Below are 18831 nucleotides of genomic sequence, written 5' to 3' on the forward strand. Positions count from 1 at the left end.
CAAAATTTACCATAAAGTCCATGCCAGCTGCAGCATGTGAATTTCAGTGTCTTGAACAAAAGACTAGTGTTGAACTAGTGTACTTTGGAAAAACCGTGATATGATTCTCCTTTCTTTTTTATATATTGCATATTACAAATATACATGTGACAAAAGCAACTGTAACTAAGGTCATGGTATGTCTTTAGCTCATTAATAACTGCTGTCCTAACTGAAAAGTTACAAAGGATTTTTCTTTGTGAATGACTAAATGCCTTTTCAATTTCTGAGCATTTCAGGAAAACAAAACAAAACAAAACAAAACAAATGAACCCATTCTTCTAATCTCTAGTTAATTAAAATAGACCTAGACACTTGGTGCAACACAGTTTTGTACAGCAACATTTTTTCACTTTTCAAATGTCTTCCATACAGGTACAGAACCACAAAATAAAGTGACCTCCTCTGAATTACTGCTTACTCAGGTAAGCAGTTTCAAAAGAGGAATAGAAGTTCTGGCTCATTTTAGCACCTTTAAAAAGGAAATGATTGCAAGAGTGATGTCTAAACATGTATTTATAAGCACAATTTAAAATATCCACTTTTGAGAACCCAGCCAATGTATAGAATGATGAGGTATTCATATGTTGGCTTAAAATATTTGCTAGATATCTATTGAAATGCAATAAAGACTGTGCAGTAGAGTCAGGATAAGAACAAAACTGAAAATAAATTTTGAAGAGAAATAACCTTCCTTTCACATAGATATTTTCCTATTAGCTGCTGACCCTTATCCTTTAAAAATCACCTCCTGTGAGGAATGAGTATAAGTCGTCTTATGCTGAAATTACCTCAGAACATGTACAAGCATGCCAGGAAGTAAGTATATTACTGACTCTAGTATTATATTTAATAAGTAAATAATAAACATTACAGTAAGTTAAAAAGACTAGAAGCCATCCATGAGATTGTCAATTATCTGACTCTCCCCTGCAGTGTTGGAAGGATAAAGCAAAGGTTCAAATCACACTTGGTTCTGTATCAATCTCCAATTTATACATTCCCTCTAGCTCAGCCTCTTTAACCTCTCAGAACAGCTCTCCCCATGCTTGTTACCTTTAAAAATAAAATTTGATTTATATACTTAACCTAAATGTAAGTTAATCTCAAATATGCATTTTAGACCAGGTTCCCAACATCTATTACTCTCTTTAAGAAATGTTTTTTAGTATTGCATGAAATAGCAGGATCGAGGCTACTCAAAACCTAAGTATTGCTGTTTACCTTCTCAGACTGATTCTTTCATTCTTATCTGAGCTTATCAATGCTAAAAGCATGAATATCTGGAATAAAGATACAAATATCAAGATACGCTGCTTTCCTCCCTTCCTTCCCTTGAGTAATAATTATCTACAGACAACTATTACATACCTGTTTCAGCCAAGACAAAACACTTTGACAAATTAAATAGCTAGAATTGGACACATTCTTAAAACTGATTTTAGAAGACTTCCAATATTTCAGCATTCAACAACTTTTTCAACTTCTTTTTTTTTTTTTTTTTTTTTTTTTTTTTTTAAGGAGGAGCAGTGGTAGTCAAAAATTTTTAATACATTAAGATTAAATTTTGCTATTAAAAATATATCAGTCATGAAAGCTGACTTAATGACAAAGATTCTCTGAAAGCAAGCTGGAATGTCTCACCAAAATAGGAGGGAAAATAAGTGAGATGTTACCTATGAATGGTATTTTTTACCACATTGTCTCCCTTCTTCTTCATTTCTTGATAAATGACCTCATCCTAAAGCAAATTCTACAGGTCCAATGAAGTACCAGCTTTCCCTGAACTTTTGCAAGTTTCCTACTTCTGTTTGAAGAGTCCTCACAGTAAGGGAATGTTGAAACATGTAAATCACTCCTTGAAAATGCCATAGTACTGCGAATTGTCTTGCTAGTATCATGTGTTTACTATACCAGAGTTAATCATGATTTTTTTTGTTTATAAAGGGTTCATTACAGAAGCCTTTTAGAGACAATCTGCTAGTTTTTAAAAATGAATGGCATAATCTCAGAGGAATGTGTCTACCTAAGGTTAGATGAAAAATGACTAATTATAATTTTTAAAAAGACTAATTATCATCCTGAATCACCATTCTACCATGTATTATATAAGAAGAGAAATATGACAAACAAAAACCTTGTGAGAAAAGTCTAAATGTGTTTTGATAGAGTACTTAGAGAGGTAATAGCAGTTATATTGTAAACAAACTTCATTTTGAAGTAATGAACATTTGCAAGTTTCTTCTCTAAATATTTGTATAAGGAATGTATGGACAGAGACGGATAGGTATTAAAGGATGTTAATAACATTCCGAACATTCCGTGTTCATTTTCCCCTTGCACAGAAAGACCAGAGGACATCAAAGCATTATGTTAAACACAAAAAGCTTCACAAGAGGCTTGAAAGAAATTTCATGGGTTTGATACTAATTATTTGGTAACTTATGAGTTCTGCATTAAGTTGCAAGCACATATATTGTGTGTAGTTTCGTTTTCTATGGAGAATTATATATATAATTTGAAAATTGGGTATCTGTGTGTATAAACATGCATAATATACACAGCATGACAGGTACTCACAATTGACTCAAAATATCCAGCTCATCCAAAACTCTTATGAGAGGTTAGGAGTTTTAAGTCAATTACAATATTATCTACAATATTTTAATCAAGCAAATTGTAAAGTTCACATTTTTATTTCCAGCAAGAATTTCACTTGTGTCAGAAAATATCTCTTATTTTTTTGTGTTAGTTATTCACTATCTCTTACTTTGAGCATTTTAAATTTCACATCAAAATGCTGAAATTGGATAAATTTACTCCTGCCTACTGTCTGTGGGGCTGATGTGAGAAAGTGATGTCCTGCTCCCTGACAGTAATTAAGTATGGTTGAATATAATAAGGTCCTGGACTGAGGCTTTGAATGAGAGAAAGCAGTAAGAACCCTGCAGTGCAAAAGGAACAATAGAGTTTCTCAGGACTGCTGAAAGACTCACTTGGAAACTCCTATTTCTCATGACAAACACCCCAGTCTGTGCCTCCAGTAGCAGCTAGCATGGCCCAATAGCAGCAGACCTGTGGAGAAGAGTGCTGCTAAGGACATGGTAACCGCAGGATATATACTTCATCAGGATTTACTTCAGCTTCAGTTTAGTCTGGTTCATGGACTGAAAGTACCTTAGCAATAGGAATACATGTTTCTAAAATGCATTTTCCAATTTAATATAATTAAAGAAGAACAATGACAACAAACTAGTTTTTATGCTTGCTAAGACTACTCTGTGAATAAACCAAAGCACAATAAATAGTGGCACTGAAGAGAGCAGCCTAAAAATGTGTTCCTGATCCAAATGAAAATGATTATGTAGAAAAAATCTTTGGAGGTAAATGAAAAGCAATTTTTTCTTAGAAGATAAACATTCAGCTGGTGAAAGCTGACATGACATAGACAGTTGCTGGAGAGATGGATCCATTCTACAATAATTAAATGGCAGAACAAAGACAGGTTTTCAGACTTCTCTGTTTCTTTTTTGTCTTCTACAGAAGATCCAAGTCTTCTCTGTAGGCCATGTCACTTGGTAGTGGATTGTAAATTGAGCTACCTTAATAGGAACCTGAGATAAGAAAAAGGTGGTACTATTGTCCAAGTGTAATCTTAGAAGTGAGGGAATCATTTAACCAGTAGAATAAGAGAACTTTGTAGCCAATGAGCATTAATTATTTTATTTGCTAAAATGTATAACTAGTGAAAACTTTTGAACATCAAGCACAGGGTGAAGAAGGACCAACAGGAGGCCACAGAATCCATGGTGGTGACTATCTTCTGCTTGATATCTCTCTCCCTCTCTCTTCCCACAACTTTTCTATTTCTTTCAATTTATCTGTTAAATAATATCTGTATTATTGACTTCAGCATATGACCTTGTTTGCACGGCAGAGGCATCTCTCACTAATCAGATCTTAACACAAAGTTCCCAAAGGTATAAGTACAGGATGTTAACAGAGTTCTTCAAAATAAAAGAACAGAAAAATATAGATGCCACAAGACTATAATCATCATCACAAATGAGTAATTACTTGCCATTAAAATATTGTAACTATTTGACAAAGGTGAAACTGGTCTTAGGGATCAGACAGAGAAAACACATCAGATATCCAGCATATACAAAACACCATGTGTGTAGCAAAAACTTGAATGTAAAATGAAAACGTTAATTAATGAAGAGCAAGGGGATTGTGTTTAAAAAAGAACAAACTCAAGTAGATACACAAATATGGAAAAACCCTCCTTCCACAAGCATCATAATCCTCCCAATGCTCCTGACTGCATAAAAAGAATTTAAAGAATAAATATTTGAAATTACAATGTGGCCTCCACATTTCTGTTCCACTTCAGGTTCATCTGTAGCAGAAGATACCTAGTTCAGTCATATAGGCTGTACCATAAAACAACAACCTATACTTGATTCCAGGTTAAGAAAAAAGATTTAAATAATTCAAACCAGTTTTTTATTTGGATTTTAATGCAAAAGTGTTAAACCAAAGTTGGCAGTGAAACTTAGGTTACTGATAGCCAGATCATCCCAGTGCTGCACTGATCATTTGAAAACTGCAGCAATATATAATAGGGTTTTGTGGTTGGTTTTTTTTCTGCTCCTCAATTGCTTCAACTTATCCTAGGACTGAAAATTAAAAATCAAACCATTTTTAGTATTGGTTGCTTCCTGCTTAAAGTACAGCTGAGAATATGCTGATAGGATTGCTTTTTCAGAAGAAAAAGAGAGAATGTCCTGAGTAAAAACTTCATTTTTTTCTGATGTGTCAATCTGAAAGAGGAGTGTTATTCTTAGATGGTTGGGATCTGCACTACTGAAAAGCTGTGCCAAGATAGATGAGAGTTGAAATATACTCCCTCTAGCCACCCCCCAGGCTCTAGCTAGCTCAGTTGTTCAGGGATTTTAGGGAAATATATTTCATAGAGACAGAATAAAGATTTCAAAAGAGTGGCTCTCACCCCAGCTCCAGTCCAAGCTTTACTCTCAAAATGATGTTCCAGGAGTGCAAGGAGAGAGAGCAAACAGGAAGAGATGGGGGTTTATCTAGGTTTTGGGCCAAGGAAAGATATTGGCCCTGAGCCAATAGGGTGAGGCATAGGTAAGATAGGGAAGAAGGGTTAAACTACATGGCACAGGCTTCAGGGGGACTCTGAGGGGAAAAACCATTCCTCAGAGGAACACAACATCTCTCCCTTTTTTATTTAAGAAAATTAGAAGAACATTAGGTTACACAGAATGTGGGTTTTCCCACCAATTACAATTGGTGGGGGACTCAGCCTGCTTTAGGTTTGCCAGCTCTATGTGGTTGACTTCTGAGGTAGAAGGTATGAGACTATTGATAGCTTTGAAAATCAGAGTAGGATCCTGAACGCTATTGTTACAAGGAAAAGAATAACAAGAAATAACAAAATGGTTTTAACTATAGAAGTCCACCATCCTGTAAGTCCCCAGCCTTTAAACAGTTCTTTGATCCAATCCTCAGATTCTTGCTTCACTTGTCCAATCAAGCTGTTCATGCTTTGAAGGGCAGCATGGATGTTTGGAGCTTTCGAGGTCAAGTTTAGGCAACATAGTCCTTCAAATTCCTGGCATTCATGTCCATGAAGTAACAAGAGATAATCTATAGCAGCACAGTTCTGGAGAGTGGCCTGTCTGGTAATTTCCTCATCTTCTAGGAGAGAGCTGATGGCGGTGGACATTAAATTTGCCTATTTGACTAGCCAGCACTCTAGATGGCCCAATTCACTTAGAGCTTTGGCTGCTGCAACCCACGGAAGGAACAGGGACACAGCAACTCTTTTTGACTTGGCCCAATGAAAAAATTTCTGAATTACAATTTGGATCCAATAGGTCAGCACTCCTCCTTTGAATTTTGTTTGCCGATTTGTTTTTGTGAGTCCATTCACCAAGTAAAGTTTGGTTGGGTGTCAATACGGACAACTGCCCTATGGTACATGGCCCTCCTAAAAGCCAAGACGGAATTCCTGCCCGTGCCCGATCCCCACAAATCAAGAACAATCCCTTAGGGAGGCTTCTGAGTCTTGAGTGAGATGGGTTGTCTGCCTCAATATGGCTTACCTGATGACACCATCTTTTTGCAGAAAACTCCTCACGATACTGTTTTATATTGCGGTACTCATTGACGTTAGAAGGTTTTGGGTAGACAGAAAAATGTATGCAGTATGATGCAGGGGAGGAACCCAATAACTCTAATTCTTGGGGTTCCTGAGATACCTTCAGCAAACTTGGCAACCACTCCTCTAAGGGGTTCACGGTCATCCCAGATTTCTGCTGATGACCCTTGTATGGTCGGAAGGTGTTTGGCTCTGGAATTTTGTTGGACCTATGTGTGTCTAATCCTGCTGGAAATTCTCCAGCCTGTAATGGAATTCCTACCAGACAGGTGGACATAGGATTATCTGTTGATGCAGTGGACAAATATATGTTTTCCTGCTGAAATGTCTGTGCCAGGGTCACCCAGATGTTTTGACGCGGCTGAGGGATGATCCATGCAGCTGCCAGACTGTTCAGCAATAACAAGATGACAACTTGTATGGGGTTCATCACAGGGCTGAGTGTGAGGTAGGTTTTCTCTAAAAAGAAAACCAAACATTTTAAAAACATGTTAAAAGTTTCTGTTTCTGCCAGAAGGAGTCCACATCTAGGAAGATTCTTTTTCCTTCAACCAGCGGTGTCTTCTTTTGGAGGCAACGGCAACTTGCCTCTTATCCCCTTCTGCTGGAGCTGGATTTTTAGGGACAAAAGGTTTCACCCACTTCTGGGGAATCCACCGAGGGCCTGAGGGAGTGGCCACGCACGCATGGCCACGACCCCAGGTCACGAGCTCATAGGCACATTTGGTTTCCCAAGTTTCTGGATCCCTAATCATGACTGGTGGACGCTGAGACAATTTGAACTGATTGCCACTGTTAAAATGGCGTACCACTGGTGGATTCATGTTTTCAAATGAACAGTTCAGAAAACTGATGGTAAACATGGCTTTGCAGAGTTTCTCATGTGGAGGCATCCACACAGTTGTACTGCTCTGTCTAGCCAGGACCTGTTTGAGCTCTGATGTGCTCGCTCAACCACAGCTTGACCTGTGGGGGAGTGAGGGATGCCAGTTTTATGTTCCACTCCCCACTGCTGGAAAAACTCCAGGAACTCCTTGGACGCATACGCTGGGCCGTTATCAGTTTTGATTTCTTTTGGAATCCCCAACACTGAAAAAGCTTGCACTAGGTGTTTCTTGGCATGTTCAGTCTTTTCCCCTGCATCGGCAGAGGCGTACACTGCGCCTGAATGTGTGTCAATGCTTACATGAACATATTTGAGGTGTCCAAAACTAGGAATGTGCGTGATGTCTGTCTGCCATACCTCACAACTGCCAAGGCCCCGGGGGTTAACTCCTATACCTATCGATGGCATCGCTTGGACCTGGCAGTTGGGACAGGTGGCCACAATGGCTTGAGCCTGACTCCATGTTAGCTGGAACTGATGGATCAGGCCTGGCACATTCTGATGGTATTGTTGGTGACTCAGCTTTGCCTGTTGGAAGATATCAGGAAGACGTGCATTTTCAACAGGTGCAGCAAGGGAATCTGCCTGACGATTCCCCTCTGCAATTTCACCTGGCAAATCAGTGTGTGATCTTACATGCATCACATAGAACAGATGTTCTCGATGAGAAATTAAATAAATTAGCTTTGAAAGCAATCTGAAGAGATGTTAATTGTCAATTTCTTTGAGCACAGCCTGCCCCGCTCTGGACACTACCCCTGCCACGTAAGCAGAGTCTGTTACCAAATTAGTTGGTTCCGAGAACTTCTCAAAGGCTCTTACCACTGCGGCTAGTTCAGCCACTTGGGGGATCCCTCCACAAATACAACATCAGCTTCCCAACGTTGAGTCTGAGGATTTCTCCAAGTTATCACCAACTTGTGGGAAGCCCCGGACGCGTCTGTGAACACTGTGAGAGCCTTGAGTGGTCTCCGACTCCTCTTCTCATGAGGAATGAGGTGGAATTCCTCATTGAGCAACTTGTGAGACGGGGCATGGACTGATATTTGTCCCCTGTAGCTGTCCAGAGACAATTGGAGACTGGCATTGCTCTGGAGCAAATGCTCAAACATCTCTTTGGTCAATCTCTTGGGAGAGTTCCTTCCCTCCTTAGAAAGTGTGACTGGAAGGTGAATACATATAAAGTCACAACCAGCCAGCTCACACAAATACCACTCTTGCCTTCCGAATCAGTTGAGCTATCAACTCTTGTGGCTCAGTGATGGTCTTGGATCTTTGGTGAGAGAGGAAGACCTACTCTATGATCAAGAGTGAATCTCTCTGCCCTCGATCCATTGAAAAATCAAACCATGCAAATGTGGCAGTTTTCCTACAACAATGAATTGGAAAGGTATGTTTGGCTCACATTGATGAGCCTGCCTCTCTGATAAGGCCTTCTGTACCTTTTCGACTGCTGTCTTTGCCTCTGGGTCAGTTCCCTGGGAGAAACCAGCTCCCTCTCCCCCTTCAATAAATTGAAGAGAGGGTCTAAATCTTCATTTGTGAGGCCTAGCCAAGGTCTTACCCAATTCAAAGACCCACACAAGGAGTGGAGATCTGCTAGGGTTTTGGGATTACACTCAATTTCCAATTTCTGCGGAACAATGGTCCTTGCAGTTATTCGTAGACCCAGCTACTTCCAAGGTGGCATCCTTTGAACTTTATCTTCCTGCAATTGAAATCCAGAAGTTAAAACCTTAACCACTAGGTCAAGTGTGTGTTGGAGTATAGAGTCATTGGGGGCACACACAAGTAGATCATCTATGTAGTGAAGGATGATGGCGTCCTTTCTCTTGGCACGTACCGATGACAGTAATGAGGCTACATACTGTTGGCATATGAAAAAACTAGATTTAAGACCTTGGGGGAGTACTCTCCAGTGATATCTCTTCATTGGGGCTTCTCGATTAATGGTAGGAACCGAGAATGCAAACTGCAGGGCATCTTCTGGGTGCAGAGGAATTTGGAAGAAACAATCTTTGATATCTAAAACAGCCAATTGCCATTCTCGAGGGAGCATTGTTGGAGAAGGCATCCCTGGTTGGAGTAGTCCCATGTCCTCTATAATTTTGTTTATTTCTCGGAGGTCATGGAGCAACCTCCACTTGTCCTTTCCCAGTTTCTTTTTTACAAAGACTGGGAAATTCCAAGGGCTTGTTGTCTCTTCTAGGTGACCTTGAGCCACCTGCTCCTCCACGAGCTCCTGAAGCGCCTTGAGCTTCTCTTTACTCAATGGCCACTGTGCTACCCATCTTGAGGCATTGTCCAACCACTTTAGTTTGTGGGTAAGGTGCTCCACAGTGGCTATTTTCAAAAATCCTGGTGTGTCTTAGGAATGACCAATTGGACTCCCCACTGTGACATGGTGTATCTCCCCCATAAGGGAGCCTTATATTCAGCAACAAACGGACGGACATTTGCCAATTTTCCATCAGGTCCCTCAATTTGCACTATGTTTTTTGAGATTTTTGCCATTGTGGTTCCTCCTATGCCCTGAAGTTTGCCTGCCACAGGTTGCAACTCCCAATGTGATGGCCACATGCTCTCAGGTATAACGGTAACATCCGCCCCCGAGGCAAGCACCCCCTCCACATGGAGGTGGTCTGACCCACAGTCTAAGTTACATGCCACAGAAGGTTTGTTCTCCCCCACCACCTCCGCTCAGTAGACTTCCAGTGATTTTCCATCTGCTAGGGTTTCTGCTGGAACAGGAATGGCCTGGGCAAGAACTTGACCCTCTACCAGGTAGAATGGTGGGTGTATGCAGCGTGCCAACAGCATGAGGCCTGTTACCCTTCCCTTAATGGTCATGGGAGCTACCTCAATCTCCAAGGGTGTGTGTGCTGTGTCCCCAGTAAAAAAATACTCACTGTTCGGTTCCATGTGGTTAACCTTCATGTCCTGTGAAATGTTTTGCAGGTCCACTGTAATTACTGTCCAATCAGTAGATCTGAAATGAAAATATTTGGTAGTCACGAGCCTATATCAGCCTTGTGGTTGCCATACCTTGTTAGTTGAACATTTGACATTTTTATTTTTCTCTACCCCTCACACCCTGTGACCTGCCCTTCCCCCTTTTTTGCTAAGAGAGAGACATTTGCCAGGGTATGGCCTTGTAAATTCTTTCTTGACACGTCAAGGAGATAAAATCTGGGCCGCGCTGTGAGTTCAGTTTTTCTGTTTTTTGGATTTGCGGTTCTGGTTTTGTGGGCAGGCTTTGGCAAAGTGTCCTGGCTTTTTGCAGTGGTGGCAGATGATGTGCTGCAGCTGGTCTGATGACATTGGTTGCCTCCTTGCTCCTGGTGCTGCATCTGCCACAGGCTTTGGGTGTGTCAGCCCTGGATTCCTTTCAGGTGCACTGAAAAGTTCTGCTCTCGTGGTACAGGCTTCTATCATCTGTGCGAGACTAGGTGATGGGTCAAGGGGAATGCTAAGAATGATTCTACGACATGTCTCATTAGCATTCCTCTGAGCCATCTCCTTAATCAATTCTGCCTGTACCACTGGGTCTTGCACTTGTCTTTCCACTGGAGTTCTCAGATGATCCACAAACTGCAAGAAATTCTCTGAAGGAAACTGTTCAATGTTAACATAACTGCTCTTTATCTCAGTTGCTGGAATTTGATAAAACGTTTTTTTCTGCAGCATTACAGATCTTATCTAAAACTGACTTGGATAACAACCGAGTTTGCTCATCCGGATAACTAAAATCACCTTCACCATACAGATGGTCATGTGCGATGTCATTGTAATCGCGGTCCTGAGCATCAGGAATTTGCTGAATTTCCTGTAATACTGTTCTCAAAGCTTTCTGCCATAAGCCTTCCCATAGGTCATACTCTGAGGGAGTTAATAGGCATCTGAATAAATCTTTAATGTCACTGGGTACCATCTCATTTGAATTGAAGGTAGCTTTCATCATGCCCTTAAATATTTCACTGGATCTTCCAAATTGTTTCTGCATTTTGTACAGCTCTTTTTTATCTTGGTAGGAAAAAGACTGGTGTTCTCTGCAAGCATGCCTTTTTCCTACTGTCATGGGTATATACCTACATATACTACAGGAGCTACAGATGGTACGTTTTCTTGATCATTATTTTGAGTTGCTAAAAATCTTGCTGCTTCTCCATTGCCCAGGCAGCCACGGTTGTTGTGTCCCCGGCCGCCCCCCCCCCCTCCCTTCCTGGGGTCCTGCAACAGGCAGCTCCTCACTCCTCTCCCGGAGCCCCAGGTTAAGCCGCTCCTTAGCCCTTGCTGTGGAGAAACCACTCCCCGCTCCGCTGCTGCGGGCTGGCAGCTGCCTTTCACTATCTTTTCCCCCATCCACGCTGGGACCGGTGACTGCAAGGTGCCCTCCCCCCTCCCCCTTCACGCGGTCACTCGGAGGGAGGGGCAGCACTGGGGGGAAGGGTGGGGTGGGGGATTGGGTAAGAGATAGGGAGTCGGGGCGGGGGTTGGGCGGGAAAAAGGGATTGCGGGAAGGAGGAGAAAGAACATGGCGGCTGGTATTAGTGTCCGCTACGTGGTCTGTGTTTCTCAGGGATCTATCTACGTGATCAGAGCCCTGAGGAAAACATTGCATCTTGCTGAGAAAAAACAGGTGGGAGAGAAGGATATAAGGAAAATGGGTGGGTTTGAGGAGCAGAATTTAGTGTGGAATTAGGGAATCCCTGCTTCTCGGGAACAGGGAATTCAGGGATTTGCTGAGAGGTTTTGCATGACTGTCTGCTATTTTCTGCTTCCAACAGCTTCTTGCGTACTTGTAAGAATATTGGAATAAATAAACTTTGTTTTCACCATTTTCAACCTTTAAAGTTATTAATTTTCCCACATTATCCAAAAATGAAACAGAATTTATATCTTGTAAAGCAGAATCTGGGACCTCAGCTGACAGCCTGCAGATAAATTTTGTTAACAGCTTATTAGAGATTCTTACATCTGTTAAAATGTTTCTGAGCTGTTCCAAAGCACCCTTGTGATTAATCGATAGACGTATGCCCACGTTTCTGATGTTTTAAGAGGCAAACTGTTCAAAAAATCTAACCCCTGACGGAAAAAAACCTAAAGACACCGCGTCCGCTCCGTCCCGAGATAAGAGGGAGGGCGGGCTGCACGCGGCCTGGGGTGGCCCTCTCTAGCCGCTTTTCCCGACTGCAGGGGCACGGGTGGGGGCGTCCCAGCGCAGGATCCTCTGTCCCGGGACCTTCCCGTACTTCGCCCACCCCAAAAAGGCGGTCTCCCCCAGTTCGGAACGACAGCCGTTCCGCAGAGAAAAAAAAAAAGGAAAAAAAACCCAAACTAACCGCGTTACGCAACACATGTCGTCCCTGCGTCCTAGTGCCGTCTCACTGTTCCCGGGTGAACGAAAGGGATCTTACCTTGTCTAGCGGACCCTGGAGCGTGGGGCTGCTGCGTCAGGGTTTTCTGTCTCAGGTCGACTCAATTTTGGTGTGAAAGCGAGCTCCTGACCTTTCCTAGCACTCCCAGTTGTGCAAAAGCAGCTGACAGTGACAAGGTAGTTGCACCTCCAAACAGCTTTTTAACCCCCTGAATAGGGAACTACGCTTCCTGCGTGGGCTTATTAATATTTTATTACAAACCTATGTTGGGGGCAACTGAAATATACTCCCTCTAGCCACCCACCACCCCCCCCCCCCCCCCCCCCCCCCCCCCCCCCCCGGCTCTCGCTAGCTCAGTTGTTCAGGGGTTTTAGGGAAATACATTTCAGAGACAGAATAAAGATTTCAAAAGAGTGGCTCTCACCCTAGCTCCAGTCCAAGCTTTATTCTCTGAAAGCTAGTCACAAAGACACTGATAATACTTCTTAGTTTGAGTTCTAAGACATAGTATCTTACTTATTGTCTGCTGTTTGCAATTGCCTCGAGATAATGGTTATATTTCATAGGGTCCCCTTCACAAACTTTCTTTTCCTGTTTATAATAAAGTATAGCTAAAGATGGTGTTGGAATAGTAGAAACTTCAAAGGTAACTAAGCGGTATTGACTGAGCTATAAGAAGAATGGAAGAATTCAGAATCATCAGTCTCTTTTTATTGTTTTATTTTTTTCTGCCCTATTGACACAATAAAGAGGGCTTCATAACAACTGCTATCTGAACTGCTGTGGTGCTCCAAGCAATGCATTAATCTTCAAAGCTGAAGCATTTTGAGTTGTATTTCCAAGAATCATAGTATGGTATTAGTAAACCAATGGTTCCAGTTACATAAATGCCCTTGTATAATACTCTTTATTTTTGTCTATGACAAAGGAACGTGGAAAAAAAACTATTTGTAATTTTTGCCCTGTGCTTAAAATTTCACCATAACCTGCAAATTGAAATTAAAAAGGATAAGAAGCATCAGATATTTACAGCCTTTTTGAAGTTCTAAACCTAGCTATAGTTTTATAAATAAACAGTCATGTCATGGTTCAGTTTAGAAACTGAAAAAAAAAAAAAAAAATTATAAATAAAATAAAATAATAAATACATGAATAAATAAATAAAATTCATGTAATGGTACAGTTTAGAAATAGCTATAGTTTTATAAATAAAAATTCATGTCATGGCTCAGTACATTTTAATAACTGTTATTTATAATAAGGACAGTATAGTATTAGACTATTAATAATTTAGATTCATGCTTTCCTGACAGGAATAAAACTGCAACTCACAACAAAACAACAAAACCCACCGCAGGCTTACAGAATAATTTACTGTAAATTTTTTAAGCAATTAATATATTTAATTATTACTCAGATTTCATTAGGAATTAAATATATCATGATTAAATATGAAGAATAAAACAAAAAATGGAAGATCTCATTAGTAGAGTCAAAAAAAGATAAAGAAAGGAACTAATCACCAGAATCTAAGAAAGGAAAAAGGATTCTATATGAATGTCATTCAAGAAATTATAGCAAAAAAAGAATAGATCACACAAAACTAGGTAATCACAGGAATGATGAGAGAAAAAAATGTAGGAATGAAGATTTTTAAATACCTCAATTTATAGAGCACATATTCCTGTGAATTGCTTGTTCTAAACCCAGAGACTTTGTATTAACACTACAAGGACTCTGGACTTGTTTGTTTTTCAGGATTTCCAGAGAATCACAGATTTCTTATAATCAGGTGACAGCTATCGAACTTATATTAGCTTTTGCTTAGGTTTGTGCAATCATATGTTTGAACATTTATTGTAGAATACTATCTATGCATTTTTGTATCTATTATATAGTAACTACAGATAATTGTTCTGTGAAAAGTGAGTTATCTATGATCTTAGATAGGGAATGATATCTAATAGTACATGATGTTACGAGTGTTTGAAAGTACAAACACAGCATTATGCCAGAGACTCTAAGGGCTCTAAAAAGAGGTTAGCAATAATTGCAGAAAAACAACCTTGTGAGATAAGTTAAACTTGGTTTAGGGATAATGATAAAAACAAAGAATTATCTCATGCATGTAAAATGGCATGTACCGCCCCCCCGCCCCCCCCCCCCCCCCCCCAAAAAAAATAATTAAAAAAAAAAAAAAAATTAGCTTTGTGAGTAAGTAAGAAAAGAATGATGAATTAGACCATGTCAGCAAACATACAAGATTAATTCCAGTTACGGCCACAAGTGAGGGGAAGGAAGCTCTTCCATGGATGTCATACTTCTTTCAACAATAATTTTGTGACACTGACAACTCACTGTGATTATACTTTGGAATAGAGGCGAACACAAGGCTAGAGAAAGGGGTAGAAGATCAGCATGTAACAGTTTTGAAAATTTGTTTGTTTGTTTGATGATATATAATGAGCTGCAGTTGGATAACTGATCCTTATATGCTCATATTACTGTAAGTGGACTGTTAGCATCTTCTTGGAATTTTTCTTTGTTTGGGTTTCTAATTTTTTTTTATTATTATTATTGTCTAACAATAAATATTGTCTGTCTCTGCACAGCAGCTGTGTTTCTTTATTACAAAAATTAAAATTTTTTTCCTGGGTATACTGCAAGAGGAAGAAAGGAGTTGTGTCACCAGTGGGAATGCACAAGATGGATTTTGTATTAGGTATTTCTCTCCTTGAGTCATCTAGCTGAAAAACACTTCAATAATTTTAGGCACTAGTGATGTTTTCTCTGTCCTACATGAATACAAAGTGAAAATTGTTCCTGCTAAGACAAAAAGCATCCCAGTAATCTCTTTCATTCCCAGTAAAATTTCTATGTACAGGTGATATAAAAAAGAAGGTATCAGGTATAGTTCTTTTTAATTTGAAATGACTTACAATGATGCCCAATACACCCACATGCCTTATAAAAAAATCTCATATGTAACAATTGTCCTTGTGGATATGTGAAGAAATTACCATTCTGCCACAATTCCCTCCATTATTTAAGGAATCTTGAACTTAAAATAAAAAGCCACGAGAAAACAACAAAACCAACTACAGCAAAACTTCTCCAAAACAAAAAACACGCACACAAATTAATTTGGTCTCATAGCACACAGGTCAAATTCTATGCATGTAGACATGCATTCTAAGTTATACACAGAAAACACAGTCCAGGGTAAAAGATGAGGCTACAAAGCAGTGACAGTGGCTAAAATCTTAACTATCCACTGTGTTGAAATGTATGAAGTTATTTGAAATATTCATGAGATAATTTTTAAACACAGTTCTTACAGTGGAATCTGGAAACCTAGTTTCATGTATGATTCTTCTAAAGGTGATTCTGCTTCACAAGTGAAGAGTAACAGACTTCAGCCAAGGTTTGATGGATGGAAATCAGAAGTTGCTGCTTGTTTTGGACACTCTCTATGACTACTTGCTGCTTTGAGCCCTTTAGGCAAGAAAAATTAAAAAGCAAGAGTTTGGAGAGGTTGATGTAATCTACTTAATACGGGCAAGACTCTGGTGTTTCCAAGTAGTATTGGTTCATAAGTGGTGACTTAGTGGCTTCAGGAACCATAGCTATAGGGAAAAAAAAAAAAAAAAAAAAAAAAAAAAAAAAAAAAAAAAAAAAAAAAAAAAAGAAAAAAAAAAAAGAGAGATTCTTTGTTTAAGGCTTATAGGGCTATATGGCACCTGCAAGTCATTTTGGGATCCTCAGTGTGCCTGCCATTCTGAACAATTTATGAAAAGGCACTGATTTAGATTTCAAAAAGGAAAAAAAGATAGGAAATCTATAAGAAAGGATTCTATAGCTACAGAAATGAAAAAAGCGGTGTAAATAAATTCTGAACTGGGGATTAGGCTACATACAGTTAATTGTATTCTTTCTCTCAGATTTTATCAGGAGCATAGTGGAATATAAGTGGAACTGTGTGAAAGTGAATGAGAACGAATAATGGAAATAGATCAAATAATTTAGTAAATCTAAAATAGAAGGTTGATACAAGATTAAAAAAGGTAGAAGTGAAACCTGTGATAAAGGCTAAAAATATTTAACCAGCTAAAATTAAGAACTGACTGAAAATACACTTTTCCTTAACAAATACTCAAGAACTTGAATAGTAGGGAGACAGGATTACTATTCAAGTTCAAGGGCAAAGTTGTCACAACAAATATATTTAAGTTGGCAGTAAATAATGTTTACGAGATGTGAGAGGGAGATTTATAATTCTAAAAGAGAAGAGGAACCTTGCACTCAGAGGAAAAACCACAGCAAAAGGGAATTTAGCTACCGTATGAAACAGACATGTTTATATGACATAATTGCATTTAGGCACTAAGTTCTGTTTTAGATACTTCCTTTCAAATATTTGCATTGTATTCCTAAAAATAGAATACATTTGAATATATATGTTGATTTCAAATGTGCCATATTTATTAAATATACATATAACTACTTTTTTTTTTTTTCCTGTCAATTACTCTTTTACCCTGCTTTAGACCACATTTAACTGATTCTGTGTTGTGGCTTACCTCTCTCACGGAGCTCCTGGCTCTGTTCTCACCCTGGCTAGCTTGAGAGACAAACCGCAGTTAGAAGGAGTTTCCTCAGGGTCCTAAACCCCAGGAGGCGGCTGAGAACCTTTCCCTTAGCATGAGGGAGCGAGATCCCGTCGATGGCAAAGGAAGGAGGTCTACACTTGATCCGAGGGTGAAAACCAAGGCTTTATTTAGTCTTTCTTCTGTGGTGCTGCCCCAGCCCGGATCAGGAGCCCCAAATACAGACTCCGAATCAAGAGGAGCCGCCCACCCCATGGTCTATGGCTTATATCCAGGGAAGGGGCTATGGAAGGGGACAAGGCAATACCCAATCAGGGATAAGGTGGGAGTGGAACAGGGTTGGATGACATTCAAGGAAGGAGACTGGGAAGAATGTGGTAGATGGGCTGGGGGAAGGGCAGGGACAAACTTTGGGATATTACATTTTCCAGGGGAACAGGGGGATGCAGAACAAACCATTATAAAACTCAATATAAAAATGAAATACAATATGCAGCCAAATAACACACAACAACACTATGTTTTTCAAGGTTTACTACTCAGCTTAAAAAAAGATTTTACTGTAATTCAGCTGATGTGTTTGTCCTCTTAAAAGCCAGGTACTATATGACTAACAAGAGTTCTCTTTAAGTACATGTAAATGAAGCAAATATACTTGCCATATTGGTCTGATTATCTGTAAAATATTTGTACCAGTATTCATAAAAAATAAAAATTTGCCTAAAGAAGTGTTTAGGGAAACAGTGTCAGCAGGAATTCACCTCAATATTTATATTGGAATTTAAAAAACATTCTGCACTCTGAAGACATCTCTTTTATTCCTCTACAAAATCAGGGTACCAATTTTCTTGTAAGTAGTGTTTGGATATACACACACCAGTAGTTTTTTTTCTTCATTGAGAGGTGTTATCTATGTGACCCTCACAATGTCTATATGCACTGGTTAGTACTATTGAAAAACTTCTATGTTAGTGTTGTCCTTCCTGGTGCTCCCCCCCTTGAAGGTTAGCCATAAAAGACAGGACATAGTTTGTCCCTTCTTTTTAGTTCCTCTTAAAACATACAGCAGATTAAGTAAGACTTTGAGAGAAAGAGAGAGATGGAAGGGAGTGTTGTAAATATCTTTGAAGTAATTCTCTACATATTCACTCACACTGCGGGTGACTGAGAAGAGGAGCAACTAACAATGACCTGGAGGAGGTCCCTTAGAGTTCTTAATTAAACAAAGATTGAGGGATAACTCCCAAAGGCAGTATGATCACAGAATGCTTCAGTAAGTTCATAATGCTTAGTATAAGTATGAACAGAGCTCCAGGTGGCCTCTGCAAATGTCACATGTGCAATGTTCCACAGAGAAGCCACTGTCACTGCTTAAAATGGCCAAATGAGCCCTTGCAAGAGGGGAGGTTCTCTGCCAGCAGTTTGATAGCATTCATTTGCATGTTATGATAACCAGGATGGCAACCTTTGTGAGGACACTGACACACCTTGAGGTCTTTCAGCCTTTACACAAGGACATTGAGAAACCTCCTGAAGGAGGTTCTCCTGTGTAAAAGGACAATCAGAATTTATACTGTAGTGTGTAGGGAGTTGTATTCACTGAGAAAACATGGGACTCAGGAGAGGCATGGCAGCCAGAAAACTTCTCTGGTAAAGCCTTGAAAAGCCTGTTAAGAGTTGTTTTTTCCTTCTGGAAATGACACAAGGGAAATTAGCCTTAAGACCCTGTAT

The 18831-nt window shown here is 39.8% G+C and overlaps 1 protein-coding gene across 5 annotated transcripts; it reads right to left on the bottom strand.

The window, feature by feature from the left end:
- Positions 1-2229: 2229 nt before the first annotated feature.
- Positions 2230-17294, bottom strand: LOC120752461 (uncharacterized). 5 transcript variants are annotated; one of them, XR_009207770.1, is made up of 3 exons: positions 17074-17294; positions 10025-10104; positions 2230-8823 (listed from the first exon to the last, which is right to left on the bottom strand). XR_009207770.1 is itself a non-coding variant. In XM_058420305.1 (3 exons), exons 2-3 carry the CDS (start codon positions 10050-10052, stop codon positions 5838-5840), a joined length of 879 nt encoding a protein of 292 aa, XP_058276288.1. In that variant the 5' UTR covers positions 10053-10104; positions 17074-17294; the 3' UTR covers positions 2230-5837. The 5 variants fall into 5 exon arrangements, 2 of the variants coding, with proteins under 2 accessions (XP_058276288.1, XP_058276287.1); XR_005700713.2 differs by lacking the exon at positions 17074-17294 and adding an exon at positions 12533-12673; XM_058420305.1 differs by having other exon boundaries at positions 2230-6688.
- Positions 17295-18831: the final 1537 nt, after the last annotated feature.

Source organism: Hirundo rustica, chromosome 4 (assembly GCF_015227805.2).
Source record: "Hirundo rustica isolate bHirRus1 chromosome 4, bHirRus1.pri.v3, whole genome shotgun sequence".
NCBI lineage: Eukaryota > Metazoa > Chordata > Aves > Passeriformes > Hirundinidae > Hirundo > Hirundo rustica.

Bases quoted from the DNA above. Each gene is read 5' to 3' on its own strand.
- LOC120752461 (XM_058420305.1), bottom strand. From the start codon at position 10,052: ATGAAGGTTAACCACATGGAACCGAACA. The intron at 6,689-10,024 runs GTGAGTATTTTT...TTTTCTTTTTAG, and splicing joins TAACCACATGGAACCGAACA to AGAAAACCTACCTCACACTC.